The sequence below is a fragment of the Thalassophryne amazonica genome, chromosome 15, assembly GCF_902500255.1.
Source record: "Thalassophryne amazonica chromosome 15, fThaAma1.1, whole genome shotgun sequence".
Lineage (NCBI taxonomy): Eukaryota > Metazoa > Chordata > Actinopteri > Batrachoidiformes > Batrachoididae > Thalassophryne > Thalassophryne amazonica.
Window position 1 is genome coordinate 67,569,946 of NC_047117.1, and position 23,096 is coordinate 67,593,041.

Genomic DNA, 23,096 nt, shown 5'->3' on the forward strand with positions numbered 1-23,096 from the left:
TGGCAAATGGTATGAATAATCCATGTCACATGACATACAAGCCACCAATCAAATGAGAAGGATCCACTCAGCCGTTACATAATTACTACTACCCACAGACGTGATGCAGTCAGTTGTTGACTGGGTGTGAAACCAGACTGCTCTTTCTGGCGTGCACCAAGTAGCTGAGACTCAGTGCTGTTGAAGCGCTTTTTTGAGTAGCTTGGCTAGCAGAGAGAGCCGTGTAATAACCCTGTATTAGCTGGAATACAGGCGATCGGCCTTTACTTTCCAGAGAGGGACAACAAGCCTTTTAATTATTGAACAATTAAATGCATACAGTGTACATTTACAGCTTAAATAGAGCGCAGATTCTTGTGTCAATTTACTGCTAGGGGAAAACTGGGTTAATTAAGAGACATTGCAGTGCGTGCGTTGGGTTGTACACCTATGCAAATAAAGAAACAGAAGCACAAACACAAATGTGGACGTATGACATTTTACTGCTCTTCAGGGCTTAGCCTAATAAAAAATTAGAATTACTGATGACAACTTTTGTCATATGTGTTCAGTTTGTGCATAACACACCACATGGTCACATGCACTTTTCACTCCTCAAGCTGAGCATTCATTATGTTTATTAGATCAACCACGGGGCTTGTTTTCATTGCTGCTTGTTTGACTGTCTGTCTGATTTTCAGCAAGATATATCAAAAAGAAATTAACAAAATATGATAGAATTTCATAGACAGGCAGGCATTATGTCAAAGAAGATGTGATTAAATTTTGAGCCAGATGCAAATTGAGCCTCATTTTTAATTCATACGCTTATGATGCTTGCATTGGTTTCAACCTTGTTTACACATGGCCAAAATAGCACCACTATTTGTAGTTTGTCTCAGTTAAGGACAGATAAACAAAAGACTGTTCGTCCTCCACTAGGGTTCCATTTGGATTTCTCATTTTGTCTTTCACAGTTGAAGTGTACCTATGTTGAAAATTACAGACCTCTCTCGTCTTTCTAAGTAGGAGAACTTGCACAATCAGGGACTGACTAAATACTTTTTTACCCCACTGTGTGTGTGTGTGTGTGTGTGTGTGTGTATGTGTGTGTATATATATATATATATATATATATAGTAAATTTGTTATTCAGTCAGACAGCTCATATTTAATGCATATTTACTGGAGCAGCAGAACATAGTTTAACTTTGGGATCTCTGCTAAGACCTCATCGCTCCCCACAGATACTTCCTGCGACATTGGGGAATTCGGATTAAATATAACATTTCCCCAATCGCAGCCTCCACCTCAGCATCCACAGGTGAATGCTGAGGTGGAGCTGTGCAGCAGCAGTGTTGTGGGAGAAGAAAAAGAGGGAAGGAGGTGGAGAAATCAGCATCTTAAATAGCCCACCCAATTTGGAGGAAGGGTTTAGTAAATCATATAGACAGCTGTAGCAGTTTTTGGTACAGGTGAACTGGGCAGCTGCCTGGGATGGCATTTTTTCATGACACTGGGGGTGCATGAGCACTTAAAAAAAAATCATCTGCACCGCATAGTGGGTACCATATCACTGTGTGTGAAATTGGCAAATTGGCGATCACTGCGGCTGCGGGCGCTCCTGCTTGCTGAGGGGCAGAGAATAGAAGCAGTGTGTAAGAGGTTCAACAACTGTCCCTTGCGTTGTCCCCGGGGGCAGGCGCGCTCCTCCCTGTGCACTCTGCTCCACTTTGGCTCCAGATGCTCTTGTTTCCCTGCTTCTCTCCTCAGCGGGATCCTACTGTTCGGCACCACAGTGTCTCCTCTGGCAGGGCAAAGTCCATAGAACCGGAACTCTGCGCTACATTTCTCTGCAGATCATCAAGCGCCAAAATGACAGGAAGAATGAGGCAGGCAGCCAGTTTATGAAATAAAAGGCGTTTGAAAGCGGACAGACAGGGTGTAAGAACAGGTTTGAATCTCACCGGAGAGGACAAACTGCCCACTTGTGGGAAAAAGTGTGCAGAAAGGACAGCCTGCCTATTTGTAAGGAGGGTTTGAGCTGTGTTCACATTACTAGCTGAAGTGACTTGAATCTGACCTTTTTCTTGTGTCCCTGCATGTGATGCGGTGGACACTTTAACAAATTACAAGATTTATGTACTTAATCTAGTTTTGTTAACCCTCACCACACAACATGGTTGTTCATCAAAATATATATTGTAAAATGTAGAATTTTATGTGATTTTTTTTTAACCTTTTATTTAACCAGGTTAGTACCATTGAGATAAAGATCTCTTTTACAAGGGAGACCTGGACAATTATAAAGTTTCCAGTTCTCCGAACCTGCATGTCTTTAAATGTGGGAGGAAACCGGAGCCTTCAGAGGAAACCCATGCAAACACAGGGAGAACACACAAACTCCTAATCCTAATTTATATTTACAACATCAAGCTAAATATTTAGATAAATGTTGAGACAAATATGCTCCTTAATAAATGAGCTAATTGTTTCTCAGATTAATATCACGTCTAATGACAGACATTAGGGCGTGTTTATTCAAATTTGCAATTCATGGATGTTTTGTATAAGGTATATTGGAACCTGCGATCTTTTGATGTCAGTCTCAGTTTCAGATTCAGGGGCACTTCCAAAATATTAAAAATAATAATAATGGCTGTTTGTGCAGATTATTTTTTTGGGGGGCTTGTCCAGGGAGTAATTCAGTGTAGAACCACCACTGATAGACCGTATGTAAGAATGGGTAAAGAAAGTCCTTGTCCAGGATGATGCTTGTCTCTGGTTTCTGTGGTGTAAAGCAGACGAGAGTCCACGACTTGCTGTGAATGGGACACCAGTTCATCACAGGTTACTTCTCAGCCACGGCTGGTACCCACTTTTACAGCTGGGTGGACTGAGACAATGGAGATTAAGTGTCTTATCCAAGGACACAGACAGGTAGCATGAGTGGGATTCAAACCCAGGTCTGCATAATAGCGGGCCAGCTCCTTATCCATGTGGTTAATTTTGTGGAGTGAGGCCTGTCGGTGTACACAGCACCTGAGCTAGCTCACAGGCTTATACCATCTATTGCTTTTGTTGTTAGTTTGCTATTATTGTCAGTATTATTATGAATTCATGTTTATATCTGCTAATTTACACACACCAGTTTGTGCATTGCTGCTGCTGCTCTCCTCTTGGTGCTCCTCCATTGTTGAACTTGAACCCCTTGAAGCAGTCTGTGACTTTTGTATTTTTTGAGGCACTTTACTCAAGTGGCTTTCTTTTTAAACTACCGCCTTCTCGTTTCTTCCCTTCTCTTTTCCTATTTTCCCTCCTAACCATTTTTTTTTTACACACTCTTGAAGCCATTTGATCATTGGTTGTGCCGGCTGCCAGAGCAGCTGGGCTTACAGTGTTAATTGAACCCTTTGATTTTGTTGGTTGATAACTCTGACCAGCGAGTGCCTCGGGACACTAGAACACATTATGACGAGTCATAATGTATTGTCAAGAATCCATCCTCTTTCAAAGTCTTCATTGACATTGGTAGTTCTCTTTTTCTTTTGTGGCTTTTAATTGGTTCTTGGGACAACGGCTGATTGGATGAACCCCCGGCTGTTTTTATTCAGAACAGTACAGCATTAGCCATGTGCTACGTAACAATAAAGGGAAGCAAATGAAGCTATCTTTTCAAAATCTTTACTGAATGCTTGTTACAGGTTTAGAAACAGAATGATCCCAAGCTCAAGTTTTCCCTTGAGGATAATAAGTAGCAAAATCCAAAACAGCCAGCTTTATTACGTACTATAGTTGGAGCAGCATAGCAAAAAAATTGTGCATTTTGTGATAAAAGCATCAAATTTGGCAGAATTGTAGCCAGAGATATTTAAACAAAACTGCATAATGAGCCATTGTGAATTTTCATCATGGTTGCCATGGCAACCATTTTTCAAAATAAATATCGAAAAATACTCCAATTATTTGAAAAATATACCACATTGTTTGTCTGATCGTAGAGTTTCCAAAAACGTAAGGTTGGACTATCTATGAGTGAGTGTCATGGAGTTATGGGGTGATAACAATAAAAAGGATGACAAAGATTCATTTCAGTTTGTACAGGGGTCAAAATTTAAAGTTGCTCTAGTTTTGGTAAAAAGTGATGCAAATGGGATTAATAAATGGAATAGTTTTGAGTGTGTTGAATGCTTGGTATGCAAAGTAAGGTCAAGCAAGATGGGTATTCATTGGATTCTATGAACAATGTTATCCTGTAGCGTCCTGTAGCGTGATACCCAAGTATGACACGTTTCCTTTTTCAAACCCTATTAACTAAACTAATAATTTGCATCACTTTTTACCAAAATTGGAGCAACTTTTAACTTTTGACCCCTGTATAAAGTGAAATGGACAGCATGGTGGCCAAATGGTCAGTGCACTTGATTTCAGTTCAGAAGGTTCCTGCTTCAAATCCCACCCTTGCCACATTTCTCTATGTAATATAGAGTTGCATCAGGAAGGGCATCTGGCATAAAACATGTGCCAATTCAACATGCAGATCCTCTGTGGTGACCCCAAATCTTTACAATCAGACAATGTTGTCTAGTTTTCAATACGATTGGAGCATTTTTCAAGATTTTGTTTTTGATGGTTGCCATGATGAAAATTCATGATGGCTCAATATTAAGCAACTAGAAGTAAACAGCTACAAGTATTTGGGATTGACTTTTGACACTGAGCTCTCTTTTAAAGCTCATTTTAAACACCTCTACTCCAAATTAACGGTGAAGCTAGGCTTCCTTTACAGAATCAAGTCATGCTTCTCCTTAAGAGCTTGGAAGCTCCTGATAACTGCTACCTTCCTGCCCTTACTGGACTACAGCGATGTTGTGTATATGTGTGCTTCATCCAGTTGTCTACAGCCTTTGACTCCGCTGTACCACTGCGCCCTGAGATTTTTCACTGGTTCTAGCCGCCTCACCCACCACTGTGAGTTGTATGCCAAAGCTGGCATGCCCTCTTCGTCTGCTAAGCATTATACACACTGGATGATTCTGGTTTACAAAGCTCTTACTGGACTGCTTCCGACCTATTTATCCAGTTTACTTCAGAGATCTGAAAGCTGTTATGCTCTGCGCTCAAATGACATGTTATGTTTTTGTGTACCTCGTGTCTGCACTGAAGCAGGAAAGAATGCCTTTAGTTTCTCAGCTCCGCCTGATTGGAACGTTGGAACTCCAATCTGAACTGGAACTGTCCAGATCGACTACCTTGGACATCTTCCGGTCTATTATCTGAGATCACGAATGGGACTCATTTGCGCAATGCCCTGGGTTCTAGCCATGGTGGGCGGTGCTGGATGCATCCAGAGATGGAGCTGCAATTTCCACCTGGTTCTCGGCTCCAAATTGGCTGTGCCGCCCAGCACAGAATTTTTGAAAAATGAACTGAAATGTTGCTGAAAATGTACCAATTCAATTGTATTTCAAGTTTATAGAGTCATAGGTTTGCAATTTTAAACCAATAATTAAAGTAATAAGAAATATATTTCTCATTTTCTTTGTATGAAATTGCAAACAGCAGAGATCAGAGAGTCAGCACGTTCTGTGGCCACAGAGCTGTGAAGGGCCGCAGCTGAAAACAGTGTCTCTGCTTTGAGCTGAAGAAAACAAAAAAAGCCGCCATGAAAAACCGACATTAGTCCAGGTCCTTCTGTATCCGTATCTGAAGATATATTCAGAAATTTGGTTTATTTTACAGGGGCCCCGAAGCTATGAGCCGTGATCACATACTTTACCTGGCAATAAAATTTCCCCAGCTAGAACTCTGGCAGTGCTTATGTTTCTAAATCTAAATCTGCTTGAGACTTTACACCATGTGCAATGTTATGGCCAAGATGATTGTATTTTATTTATGACCAACGTTCTCATGTTGATGTTAACCTGTCCATTATGACGTGTGCTGCTGCCTTTCTTGGCCAAGTCATCCTTGTAAAAGAGCTTTCGATTTCAATGGAATTCTACCTGGTTAAATAAAGGTTGTTATTATTATACTATCCGGTTTTATTTTAAATGTCTTTGGCTACATCTGTGCCAAATTTGGTGCTTTTATCACAAAAAACACATTTGTTATGGGAATTTTAGCGAAGCTGCTCTACTACTATCATCACACAGACACTGACGTGTACAGAGTTGTTTTTTTCTAATACACCAAATTCATTCAAACCAAACTTAAATTAATTTTAAAAAATTACCTTGGATTGATTCCTAATTTTTTTAATATATATCAAATCTTACCATGAAATGCACAATCATTTCACATATACGTGTATGTCCCACTGTGTCTATAGAATCACTCAGATTATTACCATGAACATAAAAATAAATGTGATGAGTAAATAATTTCTTTCTTGCTTTCTTTTTGCCAGTTCCGTACTGTAATACAAATATAACGCAGCCTCAAATTGGGGTTATTCTTCTGTACAGAAAGATGACATCATTGCTTTGTCGGCGACTGTTTGAGTGAATCATGTTTCATCACTTTTCCAATAATTTCCTCGACAAAAACAGCACAGTAATTAAATTAGAATATTATGGGATGTTCAAAATGAAGACGTGCACTGAATGAAGCTGTGAAACAGGGTCATTGATAATTAAACAGTGTCTATGAGCTTAATTAACACACTGTGTGTGTTTGATTAGAAATGTGATTATGACGCACGGTAGGCTTAAAGTGAAGAGGACTGACAGCAGTGACCCACCAACCGAAAGAGAGGGAAAGATAAAAGGTGGAGAAAAGAGGAGTGTGATGAAGTGGAAAAAGCAGAGTGTTGGAGGGAAGGACGTGCACGCCGTCGCTCGTGTGTTTTTGTGAGCACGCGTCTCCGAGTTCTAAGGGTTCGCCTGTTTTCTCAAGCGAGACTCTTCTCCGTCCCTCTCTCTATCTCCCGGCTTTAAGAGACACAGCCTCTGTTCTCGTCTCCCACCAGGGTTCGCCGAGTTGCGGCCCGATATGTCAGTCTTCCTCCGCAGCTCTAATTGGTGACGGGCTTTCTTCGGCATGACATGGAGATGAGTTGCCAAAATCCCTTCAGCCTCCGGCTTTCAGCTAAGTCCCCTCACCGCTCAAACTGTAGCACGCAGTGACACGCCAGCCTTCAAGGCCCGCTTGGTGCTGGCTACGCAACTAAGATGCGTCCGTGAGAATGAGTGAAATCAAATACACCCATTGCTCAGTGTCTTAACGGCTTTGAATCATCTGCAGCTCCACATTAATCGGGGTGTTTGTTTTATTTACTGATTTGACATTTTGGTCTGAGTTTACTCAGGATCTCAGCAGCTCAGCGGCACCTCGGGGAGCTGGAATGAGACACAGGTGTGTCTTATCAAAACGAGCTTTGCATTTGCGGCGCCGTATTTGCACACAGATTCACCTGTGACTCCTCTACCTGCTTTTGTTTGGCCTAATTCATGCTCGTCTGCAGCTAGCTGCTGCTGATTCAGTGCCACTGCGGTGTGGTTTCTCTATTTTGAGATTTCTGTGTGGGTGTGATGACTCAGGATGAGCATGAAAGCAGCAAGAGGCACACAAACTCAAAGTGTAATTATCGCCGCCACCCGCTGAGGGATGGGAAGACGGAACTGCAAGCAGGTCTGAAGGTGTCGGTCTACACATTCAACTCTTTCTCTTGTTAGTTTTGTTTATTTGTTATTGCAAATGTGCAAATACTACTGTGGCTTGTGATTTCTCCAGGCTCAATTGGATTTTTTGTTTGTTTGTTTGTTTGTTTGTTTCATTCAAGTAGTACCCAAAGTTCCTTCAATGGGACCTAGTACCAAAGACATCTAGTTGCCACCTTAGGTCGCTGGTTAGAGTCCAGGTCTCACAGTCATCTCAGTTTGGCAGGAAGCACCAGGACCCCAAACCCTTGGACCTTTGTTCTCCTGCAGAGGTATTTGCACCAAAAACACCTGTCCAGTGACCTCACGACTCCATGAGACTCAGATGCCCACCTGCATAAGCCGCCTCAGTTTTGGACCTGGGTGCCACCGTGTAGCAACACTCTGCACCAGTCACCACTGTCCAGAGGCCCTTGGTGTTCTCCTGCAGGTACCTTGGGTATTACAGGTACCAGTGGAATAAATTTGTGTCAAATGAGTGGTTACTTAGAGAGATTCAGATGAGTGTCACTTGCATGGTAAGGTAGTGCAGGAGTGTCAGCTAAGAAATTTTGGCCATGTGGCACACTTTGCTAGGCATGATCCAACAGGTAGGTGCCTCAGTGTTGAGGGCCCCAGCTGCTACAAAAAAGAAAGGTGATGACCCGGTTTTAGCTGCCTAAGGTGGTTAGATGATTACCTTCAAGAGGTGGGGATAGACCTATTTTCTGCTTGGGTGCTTGTCATTCAGGAACCAGGGCGATTCCGCCGTGTGGTGACATGTGGCTCCAACGCATGCTCCATGACTAACTTGATCTTTATCGTTTGAAGATTGGGCTTTATTTGGCATGCTGATTAAAATCATTGCAGACCACCTCAGATTATCTCTGTCAAAGAGCCATAAGTGCCCCCCCCCCCCCCAAAAAAAACGGATGGGGATGTGACTGACCATTTTTAAGTGCAACACACTCTCGTGTGTTCTTTGGTTACTTGTGCTTTCATGTCAGTCAGCTGGGTGGATTGTTTATTTCATTCCACACTCGCGTTGAACTTTTGTTACAGCAGGCTCCTACTCATGACGCATCACTTAAAAGATCAAAGATAAGCAGGGTGAGCCATGCTAATCCTTGTCACATAGATTTTGCTAATTTTGATCATCAAATGTAGGTGAGGTTTTGATTAGACAAGTTGGCGAGAATCATTGAAGCGCGCACTCATCTTCGATGGTTTTCAACAGCTTGTCTAATTGACTAGGGCGTATATATTGTGCACAGTATGTGGAAAACATGGAACATTTTGTGCACCCAAAATTGACTGCCATTTTGGACAGGTAATACACGCTTCCATTTTCAAAACAAGGCTCTAAATCTGATTTCTCTACTGTTTAGTGAAGATCTAGTGACTTTACTCTTGCAAATGAGTGGGGAAGAATTCATTTATTTATTTGTTGAAATGCATACAAGTTTTGAAATTTGAACTATTTCCACATCTAGGCCACATAGTTTTGTGCAGCGGCGGTATTCCGCTGTGCTAGTAATGTACTGTGCTAGCTCTTTCAGAAAGAGTTTCTTTGGATGTGCTAGCATATTGGGAAAATAGTTTTTTGAAGTGTTACATGAGTCACATGAGCTCAAGCAGTTACTCCCTGTGCAGTGTAAACACATATGTTATATTTCTAGTCTGACAGCACCCATGAAGTAACTATAACCTCAACTAGCCTCACTATACACCTGCCTATGTTTTAAAAGAGTGAAGATCTATTCAGCAAAGCAACGGTCTGCAAAAAGTCACTCACGTTCTGAAATACTTTGTCAACCTTTTGTTAGTATTGGTTTTGATCTCTCTTCCCATCTTCATGAGGCAGTTTCAAGTGAAATTCTGTCTTTACACCCAAGTTACAAACATTTTGTTGAGATTCAGTTCCTTTAATTATCTCTGTTTTTTACGTGAGTCTCATCACCTGCTGTTCTGCGTTTGGGCCATTGGGTGTTTGTCTCCCATGGCCTGTATGAGTGTGCGTGTCTTGGTTCGGCTCCCTGCTGCTTTCTAAGTTCCTGTGTATGTATGTTCGGGCGTGTCTTGGTATGGCTGCCTCCCGTGTGTCCCAAGTCCTGCGTCTGTGTGTGTCATGTGAGCGTGGGCTTTTCAAAAACTGTCACTCCCCTACGTGTGGGCATGTCTGTCTGTGGTTGTGTTGTTACGTTTTTTTTTCCCCCCACATGGGTCATCTGTTTATTGCACTTGTGTTCTTTATGTATTTTGTCGGTTTGCCTCATGCGTCTTAGGTTAGTTTTGTGTGTATTATGGTGTATGTTTTGGTTTTAGTGTTTGGATTTTGCACTGTCGATTCCCATGGTCGCACGTTCACGTTGTCTCTTTGTCCTTTGGTTATTTTTTTATTGTTGTATGCTTCGGGTTTGATGTTTGTTTATGGATTCGGTTTCATTTCCTAAGTTCTCATGATGTTTATTTCACCGGTTATCTTCTTGTGTTCCTTAAGTTCTCTTGCCTTCACTCAGTCATCACACCTGTTGTTAATCAGTTTTTGCTTTTATAAGTCACGTCTGCTTCCTCACTTGTGGGTCGATTGTATTTTCCTGTCTGCCACCATGCGCCCTGTGAAAGTTCCAGTTTTATTTCTAAGTCTTGCTCCCAGCTTTGTTATTTATTGTTTTGTTTTTGTGATTAGTCACTCACTTGGTTTTTATACAGTCTTTTGGGGTTTGAAGTTGTTGTGTCACAAAGGTTATCTGGTTCATGTTCACTGTCACCGTGGAAGAATTATACACCTTGGTTTTGCCCTCATGTTGTGTTCCAGCTGCTTACATTTGGGGTCCAATCTTGACTCAATTTTGCATTAAACACAACACATTTACATTGTTCTCACAGATTAAAAAAAAAAGTAATTTGTAACACATTATTGGGTGTGAACCTCGAAACACATCAGAATTTTTGTGTGTGCCTGTGATTTATTTGCGGAAAGGCCTTTATAACAGTCGGAGGGGTGTTTGCATGCACGTCCAAGCAGCGTCTTCCAACCACACTGGACGGCTGAAGATACAAAAAGCATCACACCTTCAACAAAGTAACTTGAAAATTATCCTGTAGGAGGGAAACACAAAAATGAGCTTGACATTTACGTGGTGAACCGCTTTGCTCGTGTGTGTGCGTGTCTGTGTGCATGATGAGAAAAACACCTACAAGAAAAGCATGCACGCAGGCCGGTGTGCAGCTCTGGTAACACCATGCACAAACTGCCCAGCGCAATGTTCTTCACACCTCTGTGAGGACAACTAATGGAGCTGTGGGACATTATGCAAAAAACCCCCCAAAAAAAAACAGAGGACAAAGAAGAAAGGAAAAAACATGTGGCAAGGCAGGTCGAGAGACGAGAAAACAGTGGCGGTAATTGTGTGAATAAAGAGCATAAATGATAATGGGTGATTATGATATGAAAAATGAAATGATGATGAGCTGTAATCTGAGAAGGGGAGCAGAGTGAAGTGGCGGCCTTACGACCCGCTGAATGGCAGGTTTAGGCTTACGAGTGATTACACCGCTTTCAGCTCACTGAAAGAAATTTAAAAATAGGAGAGAGTGATAGCGAGACAAAGACGGAGTTTAGGGAGCTGGAGGAGCAATCAATACGGTGTCAGCCAGTGAGAAGCAAAAAAAAAAAAAACACCCAGCGAAACATTAACATTAGTAGTCTAGAAGAGATGCAGCTCTTTATATTTGTTCACATCGTCATTAAAGTATTTCAATAAGTAATTTGACATTTACAATGTTTTTCTTGTTGTCTAGGCTCATTTTGACAAGTGATCTTAGCCTAGGTTTCATGGAATTTTTGTTTGACTTAAACCACAAACCGTGTTTGATGCACAGCTTCTAAAATCACAGAGACAACTGCTGGATTAATTAATAAACTTGCCTGGGCTGGAGGCCAGGGGCCACGAGTCACATAGGGCCCAGCATTTTCATGACCCCCCCCCCCCCCCCCGGAAAATACGGTGGTGACTTGAAGGTACAATACACTGAAAAAAAAGTTGAACCAACTTAATTGAATTGTTTCAATTGGGAACACCTGAATTAATTAAGTTGTTTGAACTTAAGTTAGTAAGTTAGATCATCTCCAACTTACTAACTTAAGTTCAAACAACTTATTTCATTCAGGTGTTACAAATTGAAACAGATTTTTAAGTTGGTTGTTTTTTCAGTGTAGGAGATAAGTTAATCTAAACAAGAATGTCAATAATTATTATAATTATCACTGGGCAAATTTTATCGCTGATTCCAAATGGAGAATGGTGTATAGGTAGCCTCAAACCAGGAACATTCTCATGCTGACACTTATTAACACAAGAACTCAAGAACAATAAATCCAACCATCTTTCAATAAACCATGTAAAACGGTCAAACTTTTGAAATTTTATTGAATGTGAATGCTTCAAATGAATCCAAAAAGCAACTATGTTATACCTTTGTAATATCCCAAAGACAGACAGACAGAGACAGAGAGAGAGAAAATTTTTCACACAGAAATGTACTACACCGGCGACGTAAACTGTAACTTTTTGATTGTTTTGCAGGGGCTATGTTCTGAAAAAGGTCACACCTCCACACAAACCTGCAAAAAGGATTTTGTTTGAATTCAGCTGCGAAAGAAAAAGCAAGGGAGATGGTAGATAGATAAATAGATAGATATATATCTTACCGCCCACCCCATCATGGACAGATGTTCTATCATATTTCAGGTTGTCAATCAGGTTCTTATAATTGTAGAGTATATTTGGAAGGGGAATTTAAAGATATTTCATAATAGGAAATATTACTATTGTAGATAGCTATAGATACATACAGGAAGAATACCAATATTGTTCACCGTCAATCAAACTGCTTCATCTGGGACCATAAAACATCCATGAAATATAGAGTTTGAAGGTTGTGCTATCCTGATTGGGCCTTTGGGTAAGCTTTAATCAGTGCTGCCCTGTAGGAATGTTGCCTTTCAGAGGTGGGGGGGGAAGATATCCTAGTATACCCCCCCCCCGGCCGCCCCACAGATATACTGTTACACCGGAACCCACCTACATATGTGTGCCGAGTTTGAAACAGATTGGAGTGAAAACCTTTCACTTTTGTCAAAAACGGAATCCTTTAATAGTGATTCTAGTGTTGACTGCCATCCACAAATCAAGACTTGTGAAAATCAGCCAGTGGACCTGGAAGGAGTACAGGAACACATAGGCAAATGTTGCTCAAATAGAATGATTTTCTATTTTTAAGACACCTGGAGCCTCATTTATAACCACTGTGCATGTACAAAATGGCTAAGTGATACACACCTCAGTTTTATCGCATACACTGTAATCTATAATAATAAATAAACAAACACTATGGAGATGAAGTGAAGCCAGAGAATTGAATAAATGTGAGTGGCAGCTTTGCACACAAATAATGCTGTGTACCAGTGGGTAATAACTCATACAATTAATTCCACTTAAAAAGCATACGCCATATATACTACAGTACATATACTTCATCATAAATAAAATTAGTGTTTTTTATTTCTGATAGTGAGCCATAATTATATAAGTTGACACATTTTATATCAAACCACATGTTTAAGATTTTCCAGCACTGTGTGGCATCGCAGCTGCTCAATGTAAATATATAGTGGTAGACATAACTGGGTTATCGCCATCATTTGGACAAAGTGTGATGCCCTGCCTGCTGCTACTGGCATGAAGCCAATTATTTCACTCCTGCAATTTATATTAAAAATGGGCTCACATTATTGTTGCTGCTCAAAACTTTAGGAGTTATTTTATTTTAATAACGAGAACAGCATGTTGTTGTCAGAGAAGCTCAAAGGATTCTGAGACAAATGTAACAATTAATAATTGTCTCCATATTCTATTATTTAGAAGGTTTTATGCTGGTTATTGTGATGAGTTGTTAAAGCTTATTAAGGCTCATCAGCATCTAAATTATGAACCATTGTGCTGCATCCAACCATTCGTAACAACCACTACTTGTGGACTCACTGTCGCCACTAGTTTTGCCATTTGCTGTATTTTTTGACTTGGTTATCCCACTGCTGTAACCACACACAACTACCTCAGTTTAGGTTTCAGAAATTTTTCTTTTCCTATGCTTCCCTCTGTTGCTGTGGTAATTTCTGGGTTTCATACATACGTTTGAATATTTGAGGTATTTTGCATTTGTGGTTGAATGTGGGCATATAGAGGGCGGGCTATGAGGCGGCTCAACCTGTGCATAGTGTGTGATATATAAAGAGGATTATACTTGCAGGTGTGTGTACGAATGGGTTTATGTCATTTTTTCTATACAGTATTTTTGGCTTTTGTTCATACGCATACTTTTAGTATGAAACCTACACAATGTGTCATTAATTAGGCCCCTTGTGACCTACATTAGCTTGTTAAATCCCTTTAATAAGTAGGAGAAAGGGTGGACATTGCCAACAAAAACACAAATTTAAGGACACATGACAGGAATTGCATTTACTTGTTTGTAAGATTTCTGTGAAAATATTTCGATTTCAAAGTTATTTTAAACAAATTTTCGCACATATGATACCTGATGTGAACTGAGATTGTCGATGCCATTCACCGCCATGAAATTAGAAACTGTTCCTCACTCCGGACACACAGAAGAGCCATGACGCCGCAGTATTCTCATTAAAGAGTCTGTCTGAAGTTCCTTCTGGTCACTTATTCATGAATAACCCATTTAGACTTCGACATCCTGAGGAGTTGATTGGTGCTTTTGTATGCGTCACTGGCCTGCCCTTGACATCTGTGACACCAGACATTAGGCTCCTGGAGCTGCAAGAGCCCCTTTTGACTTCTCCTCCTCATCTTCACTCCTCATGGAATAGATTTTATAAGATAAATGTTAGTGATCCATTTACATGCTAAATATGATAAACTGGCTCTATTACAGTATATTAACTTTTCTGTATTCACAAGTCATGCAAATGTATTTTTAAAGCCTTTGCATCAAGCATCATAATGAGTATGATTTAAAAAAAAATCACTGGCAAATATTCTATAGAGCATAATTTAAGAAAACAAACTATTGCTGTAACGGTACTTTATTTTTCCTTCAGCTTGTAGAAGCTGGACACAATCCATAATGGTCTGTGTCCTACCTTCCAGTTTCATCTCATGCTGAATGACTCATGACCTTGTTTGCTGATTGGCTTGTGTGCCTCTGGTTTCCAGGACGACCACTCCATGTTTTTCCAATTTGGCCCATCCATCGAGCAGCAGGCCTCGGTCATGCTGAACATCATGGAAGAATACGACTGGTACATCTTCTCCGTGGTTACCACCTACTACCCTGGTCACGAGGACTTTGTCAACAAGGTAATGAACCGCATATACAAACTTTTACTATGTGCATGCTTGCACATGGTAAGTCTCTTGGGTATGTACAACAGTCAGGTCCATAAATATTTGGACAACTACCTAAGGTCTATGCACCACCACAGCTAGTTGAAATTAAACACTCAAGATGTTTTTGTAGTGTCGACTTTGAGCTTTAATATCACATTATTAATTTAGGAATTCCAGCCATTTTTATACACAATCCCTCTTCAGAGGCCATAAGTAATTGGACAAATTAAATATAAGAACTGTTGTTAACATGGTGACATAGCAAACATGCAAAAATACATCCAGTGAGGAAAAGCAAAGGACAAACAAACAATTTTGAAGGCATTATAGGCATTCTGTGGCTGTAATTGGAGAATCCATACATGGTGCAACTTTTGTCTGTTGCACCACCAGCCACAGCCACAGTGGAGGGGAACACAGTGTTCCTTCCACTCCAAAAGGTCATGGACAAGGGTTTTTGGTGATGCTGATCCTGGTGCTTCTAGTCTCACTGTACTGATTGCAAGACACGAGACAGTGATCTAAGGCATCAACTGGATGACTTTGATACTACAGTAGCACACTTTGGAGGATCCTTGGCTACAGCTGGAGTGACTTTTTGTCAAATGTGCTGTTACTTAGCAAGACTCAGATGAGGCTTTCCACTTGCTTTGACAGGGAACATCGCCTACAATATTTTGGCCATGTGGCACGCTTCTCTGGGCAGCTGGAACAGGTTAAAGGGACAATATGTATCATTTGGCTGCAGCAGGCAGACTGCTAATTCATGGAGGTGGGGATAAACTGATCGTCTATCTGGGTGGTTGTCATCCAGCAGCTATGGCAGGTCTTTAGTGTGACAGATGGGGTGACCTGGTGCAGCAGCACATGCTTCCTGGCCTCATTACAGATCACATTTTCTTTGCTTTTTTTTTAGGACTCACAATCCCAGTTCTTAAATACTGAGTACTGGCTGTTTTTTTTTTAATCATGCATTCATTTATTTTTTTTTTCCTCTTTAATAATTTGCACAGCAAGCTCATAAGTATTCAATGAGAGTAGATTTGACCCAGTTAAATGTTTCCTGAACAGTTGCAGTAACAAAATATTGCAACTTCTTCACCATCTTAACCGTTTCGTGCAACAGCGACAGAGTTATATGATGTCAAACTAAGGGATTTCTGGCATTTAACTGCATTTTTCGTTGTGAGTTTTATATACAGTGCCCTGAACAGTGTCAGTTGCGATTCATGAAATGGTCTTAAAAATGTAAGTACAGGACAGGACATGATTGTGTGGTTCCAATGTCTCAAATGATAAACTACTGTAGGTACTTTGTAATTCACGTGGCCAGAAAGTTCCATTTTCTGATTGCATTCATGAAAAACGCAGAGCAGCCGAACACGTCTTTTTGAATGCGGCACCACAGTCTCCACTCGCTGAGGCTTCAACCTCCTTATCGCTGGGGATGAGCACACATTGTTCAAGGGTATGAGATCCTAAAGAACATCAGACACACATCTGAACAGAATAGAAAGCTGGTCAGAGTCAGAAAATTATATTTTTAAGCTTCAAAGGCTCTGAAATTGTGACGTCAGAGGATGTCCTGGTTTTATCAGGCTCAGGCTATGCTTCACAAGCAGTACATACTATACAACTTATTAGCCAAATTCTAACATTTCATACACTAACCTTTGATCTTGATCTAGTAATTTATTCCCATTAGTTAAAATCCCAGTTACTATCCTTTCTGCTATAATTTAATCTCATGCATAAGTATTAACCATAGCCTGGGAGCATGCACCAGTGCTGTGCAACGCTACATCCACTACCCTACAAAACTGTCCCGAGCCCACACTGGTTACCCCTGAGACAGACCACTGTTCCATCCCCACTTCCCAAAAGTAGTCACCTGTCTGCTTCTAAGCTTTCAATGACTTCCCAGACTTGGCCATCAGAAGTATATTTGTGTGCGGTGAAAGTGTCAAACTTGTAGAGACATGAGGTGTTTGACAAAGCTGATACCTTTGCAGGACAACAAAGGTCCAAGTGTTTTGGGTCCTAGTGTTTCATGTCTTACTCAGTGGTTGTGAGACACTTGGACAACATGGAGAAATAATTAATGTCACGTGACATACAATCCACCAAATAAATGACAAGGATCCATTTAGGTGTCATATAAATTATACCATGTGACCATGCAGTGGACATCACACTTCTCCTTGCAGTTGTTTTGGCTAGTATCTCACTGACACACGAGAGGAGGCGGAGACACGAAAACAGGCAAAAAGGCGATAACTTTCTCATGTGGAATCTTACTGAATTGGTCCTCTGGACACGTCATGTGTGCACATGATGGCCGACTGTCCGCCGAATGCCATCTGAAGTGATGGCAATAATTACAGCCACAAATCGTGAGCAGTCTACACACACACACACACCGCACGAGAGCCACTGATATGGCGCATAGCACCCATACAAAAGTCGAGTTGCACTGGCGTGGTCTATGCAGGTGCAAGGATTTGAGCGTGACTACCACACGGCACTCTCACAGATGTTGAGTGCCACTGGCATAGCTGAAATGATGACACGTTTGTGCACACAGTGCTCAGGATGACTGTGGATTATTACATTGTTATGTGAAAGAGGTTGTGAAAATCTCCCCACTTTAGGCAGAAAAAGCACTGAAAATAATAATTAAACAAAAAATAAAAAAGAAGAAACACATGAACAACCACTCTCAGACTTACAGAATGATGTCCAATGAGCTGCGTCTCTCAAGTTCCATTGACGTCCTCACAGATGATGAAAACAAAAAAAAAACAATAAATCTGGATCTCCTCATCCACGTTCAGCACACAGGTGAAGTCCGCTGTCCCTGCCGCCTGCTGGCAGCATTAGACTGCGGTCCTCAGAAAAATAAATAAATAAAGAGAAAATCCAGTTTGTGCACTACTCTGTGGCCGTGCACGATGCGTGTACAGCCGGAATGTGTGTTCCCAGCCGAGCCACGCATAAAACTGAGTTCCATTAGATGGCACGGTGAGCAGCTGCGAACCTCGTGCCGAACTGTGTGAACTTCCTCGCGGATGCGGTTCACAGGCTGTCGCAGCCCAGTGAGATACTAGACTTCTTGTTGCGGTGACCAGAGCGGGTGGCTGCCCAACTGAGCTGGTGATGCTGGTGTTAGAACCTGGTTTTGTAAAGCGTCTTGGGGTGACTGTGATTTTACATTATATAAATATAATGAAATTGATATTGAGTTATTGCCCATACAAGCTGATATTTTTGTTTTACAAGCCTTGTGGAATCTTTCACTCTAGTCCACTTTTTCTTTGTGCATGAACCGCGTCAGTTTGTGGCTGAATCAAGACCCTTTGTCCTACTTTCACATCTGTTTTCTTCAAATCAGTTCAGTCCACAGCAGCTACTCTATGTACGTTCTTGAACTGTTGTTTCTGTTGTTCAGTCTTCAGGTAAGAACGCCAAGAAAGTTGGTTTTCACTCTTACACCCCAAAAAAGTGTAAAACCTGACATGTAATACCACACGTTTGAATCCAGCCGGGGCAGTGTTGTTCCTTCTTGGTCAAGTGTAATTGAGCTCTGCTCATCAGGATAAGCAGGTTTAGATAAAGACTGAATCACATTGATCCTATTCTGCCCACTGAAGCTTAATGTTGGTAATCTGTCTGCACTGAACCCTGCTTCTTGACTAATGCATGCTGGGATAAACTCCAGCACCTTTGCAACCAAAGGCTGGATGACTGAGTGCACGTCTCGTATCACAAGCTTTAGCTTACCGCTGTGCTCTAAACCTGAAAGTATATTAAAATTTTAAAACCAACCATCTCAAATCCACAGGTGAAGGTGAACCAGACAAATTGTTAATATTTGTGCAGACAGTTATTGCGCTGCCTCAGGATGAACGCTGAAATGAAAATATGTCACTCTTATCTATCGGCTTATGCCAGCCACTCAATGTATGTGCGGTTTTTACGAAATGGAAGGTAATGTGTTTTCATTATTACAAGCAAGGTGTGAACCATGTGCTCGCTCCCATGTGCTGATTTCCTGTGTACTTCCGGAAGCCGTATTTTCAAACGGGTTCTTCTCAGTTATTATAGGTTACGTCTGTCAGGTCACCTCAGACACCACACGACAGTACTGCCTTGGATTCTGAATGGCAACCACCCGGGCACAGTCCAGCTAATCAGCTCATGGCTAATTTGCAAAGCTAACTTTGCTGCTTGTGGATTAGATTTAGATTAGATTTTCAGTTAACTTTGAAAACCATCAGCAGATGAACTAGCTTCCAGGAACTTTAGTTCCAGGAACTTTAAGCCAACTGACATTGTTTTAAACAAAGTTAAACAGTAAAAAAAAAAAAAAAATTGTAAAGCGTCCGTACAATCATGCAGGTTTGTTCCTGTTGGATTTCATACACTAATTCAAAAAGTGAAATGAAGGCAAACATCATCTCAAGGAGGTGGATCAGCCACAGGTCAAATCAGAGTAAATATATTTAATAGATTATTAAAATTATTTTCCAAATGTACTGTTTACTTTCTGTACGGTGAATAAAGTGTTGAATGTAAACTGCTGTTAATGTTTGTTTGTCCATGTTTACGCTCCAATATATTAAAATGTCAGATCTCTACTTCTGAGATTTTAGAGCCACAAAATACACACACACAACAGGAACAACAAAAACCCCAAAGCTTAATTCATACAATAGACGTTGGTTGTTAGCAGTTATTGGAAGTTTCAGCTAAATGTTTCAGCATATTATATGTTCAGCATTATTACTGGTCCCACTTAGATGACTGTAATAATCCCATAACTGGGAGTAATCAGATAATGGTAATAATCTGATCTGCCTCATTTACATGCACTTCAGTAATGCAATAATCAGAAAACCTTGAGCCTGTAATTACAAAGTATCCTAAGGGAAAAAGTAGCTCTTAGTGACGTCATTCTAAGAAAAATCTTAGAATTCCTCAAATTCTTAGACATTCCTTAGACTTTTCCCTTGGTAAGATAAGTTATTCACAAAGCATCTTAGGCCTTAAGAGAGGTCCTAAGGTGTAAACTGTTAAGAGGAGGGAGGAGGACTTTTAAACAGACAGACAAGATGGCAGAAAGACAGAGAGGAAGGAGAGACATTGTCCGTATGTTGAATGGCAGTGATTCAGTGATTCGCTACCGGCTCGATCGTGCAGGGATACTGTTTGTGGTTGACCTCATCAGGAATGAGCTTACTTTTCCTACCCAGCGTGGTAACGTAATAACACCTGAGTTGAAGGTCTTCACCACATTGCGATACCTGGCTACAGGAAAAATCAAAATTCTACAACATTCATACAATTATTAATATGAAAGTATGCGATGTCAGCAGCCAGGGCCTAAGCTCACCTGTTTGTCTCTCTCTCTCTCTCTCTCTTAGCAAGGAGGTGCAGCGGAGTTGTTTGATGTCCTGGCACACAAACAGAGAGGAAATATGACGTCATGCTTTTAGACCACTGCAAACTCCACTCAGATCCAGTATATATGTCTAGAAAACATATAGGTCACCAAGAAATTTGCTCTTTAGTACACTGAAACAATATACAAGTGATGTTGAAGCACTTACACAAAAGGTGTTTTTGCATCATCGAACTTTGCAATCTGATGACGGATGTTATGAGCCCTGACGAGATGTATCCCACTGTACCTCTGGAAATGTATATGACAATTTGTGTAACACATGCTCAGATATAAAAGAATGAAATAAGAGATTAATGTATACATGTACAAGACTAAATTGGGACTACTGGGGAGAAATCTGTGTGTTAATTCGATTTCTCATAATCCAATAAAGCATATTGCATTTTTACCCGAGGCCAAAATATGGCCATCGGATATTGCAAAGACTTTATATCCGTCTCTCCATCCATCCATCCGTCTGTACATGCTCAGCATAAGTCCAGTCCTATTACTGCCAGGATCTTCGAATTGACGGGGCATTCTTGGGACACAGACCTTGGACAAGTTCAAAAATGGCTAACCTTGACCTATTTGAAGGGGTCAAACAGTCACATTCTTTCTACACACTCTTTCATTGATTACTTGCTCATCCGGCTGAGGGTATGTTAGCATTGCATTATATTTCTGTTTACATGACCACGTGAATAATCACATAACTCCAGTAATCAGATAAGGACTGTATTTTTAGCATGCATGTAAACAGGGCCACAGTTGACTTTTAAGTTGGTGGATTAGCAGTTAGCGAAGCTAACCTTTAAGTTAGCTTCTGTGCCCACCACTGCTTATCACCACTACCATGAATCTCCTCACTTTCATCCCATTGTCCTCTATTAATTATTAAGCAGAAAGCCACAAAACCTGCCCTTTTTTCGGTGCAGAACAGGAGAATGTGTGGATTATCTATCAGTCATGGTCTTCTGTTCCTGTTGTTCAACTTGAATAGGACCATTTTAATTGATTTCCTCAAAGAATTCCATGTATGACTCTGAAATGCAAAAACAAAGCAAATCCCTCGGGTAGTTGGAGATGTACATATTTCAGCACAAAGTTGATATAGGTTCTCACCTTCTGCTGCCCTACAAAGTAACTTCATAACTCATTAGATGCTCCATTAAAAGATAATAAAGTTGGCACAATCTCCTGGTAAGAAATTCCACTGTGATTGTGTTTAAGAAACAGCTGTAAGATTTTGTCAAGATGATTATCTAATCCTGCTGTGGTTGCATTTTTAAAAACGGAGTGCTGCTTCCTTACCCCCAAGAGAATTAGTAAAACAGGTTTGCTGTAAGGCAGCTGATGAATGAAACGTCTCGGTGTGTTTCAGGCCATTATATCCCCTGAATAACAAATTGTATATCTGCAGCCTGTACATGTGCAGTAAAGCTTCTGTCACCTCTCTCCCTTTCCTATGTAGATCCGCAGTACAATTGACAACAGCTTTGTGGGCTGGGAACTAGAAGAAGTCCTCCTGCTAGACATGTCAGTGGACGACGGAGACTCGAAGATCCAGAATCAGCTGAAAAAACTGCAGAGCCCTGTTATTCTGCTCTACTGCACCAAGGAGGAGGCTACCATGATTTTTGAGGTGGCCCACTCTGTAGGCCTCACAGGCTATGGCTACACATGGATTGTGCCGTCACTGGTTGCCGGAGATGCAGACCATGTTCCGTCTGTCTTCCCTATAGGTACAATCAAACAAAAGCTCAGCAGGTGTTATTGTCATTTCAGGGTATACATCTACACCCTTCTATCACAAATTAGATGAATACAAATCAACAAAAGGTATAGAATAGTGAAATGACAAGAAAAACGGTCTTCCAAAGACATACACACACTCATATACTATATACACTCACCGACCACTTTATTAGGTACAGCTGGCTAGTACAGGTTGGACCCCTTTTTGCCTTCAGAACTACCTTAATTCTTTGCCTCATAGATTCAACAAGGTGTTGGAAACATTCCTCAGAGATGTTGGTCCATATTGACATGATGCCATCATGCAGTTGCCCATTCAACCAAACTGCCCATTCTCTTCTGATCAACATTCTCTTCATCAACAAGGCAGCAGTTTCTCTTTTATGGACCATTCTCTGAAAACCCTACAGGTAGTTGTGTGTGGAAAATCCCCATAGATCAGCAGTTTCTGAAATACTCAGACCAGCCCGTCTGGCACCAACAACCATGCCACATTCACAGTCACTTGAATACCCTTTCTTCCCCATTATGATGCTCGGTTTAAACTTCAGCAAATCATCTTCCTCACATCTAGATGCCAAAATGCATGCTTTATTGGTTGCGTTAATAGCATTTTAAAAAGGAATAGTTTGCACCATCTGTCATGCTTAGTTATCATGTTATGGCGTAACATATGTCATACGTCTTAGAATCCTATGGACATCAACCTTGTTTGACATTTACTTTGGAGACCAAGCATTCAACACAGTAAAAACTATTCCATTTATTAATCCTTTTATTTCAGCCAATAATTTGCATTAGAGGTCAGCTCCAGGATGGCTCCATATCTGAAAATAAACATTAGTTAATTTA

The 23,096-nt window shown here is 40.9% G+C and overlaps 1 protein-coding gene across 1 annotated transcript in view; it reads left to right on the top strand.

Annotated features, from left to right (window-relative positions):
* Window positions 1–14,844: 14,844 nt before the first annotated feature.
* Window positions 14,845–23,096, top strand: part of LOC117526169 (glutamate receptor ionotropic, NMDA 2B-like) — a 93,955-nt gene continuing 85,703 nt past the window's right edge. Inside the window, 2 exon segments of the mRNA XM_034188204.1 lie at window positions 14,845–15,013; window positions 21,961–22,231. Of these exon segments, the coding sequence (XP_034044095.1) occupies window positions 14,882–15,013; window positions 21,961–22,231 (403 nt within the window). The 5' untranslated portion in view covers window positions 14,845–14,881.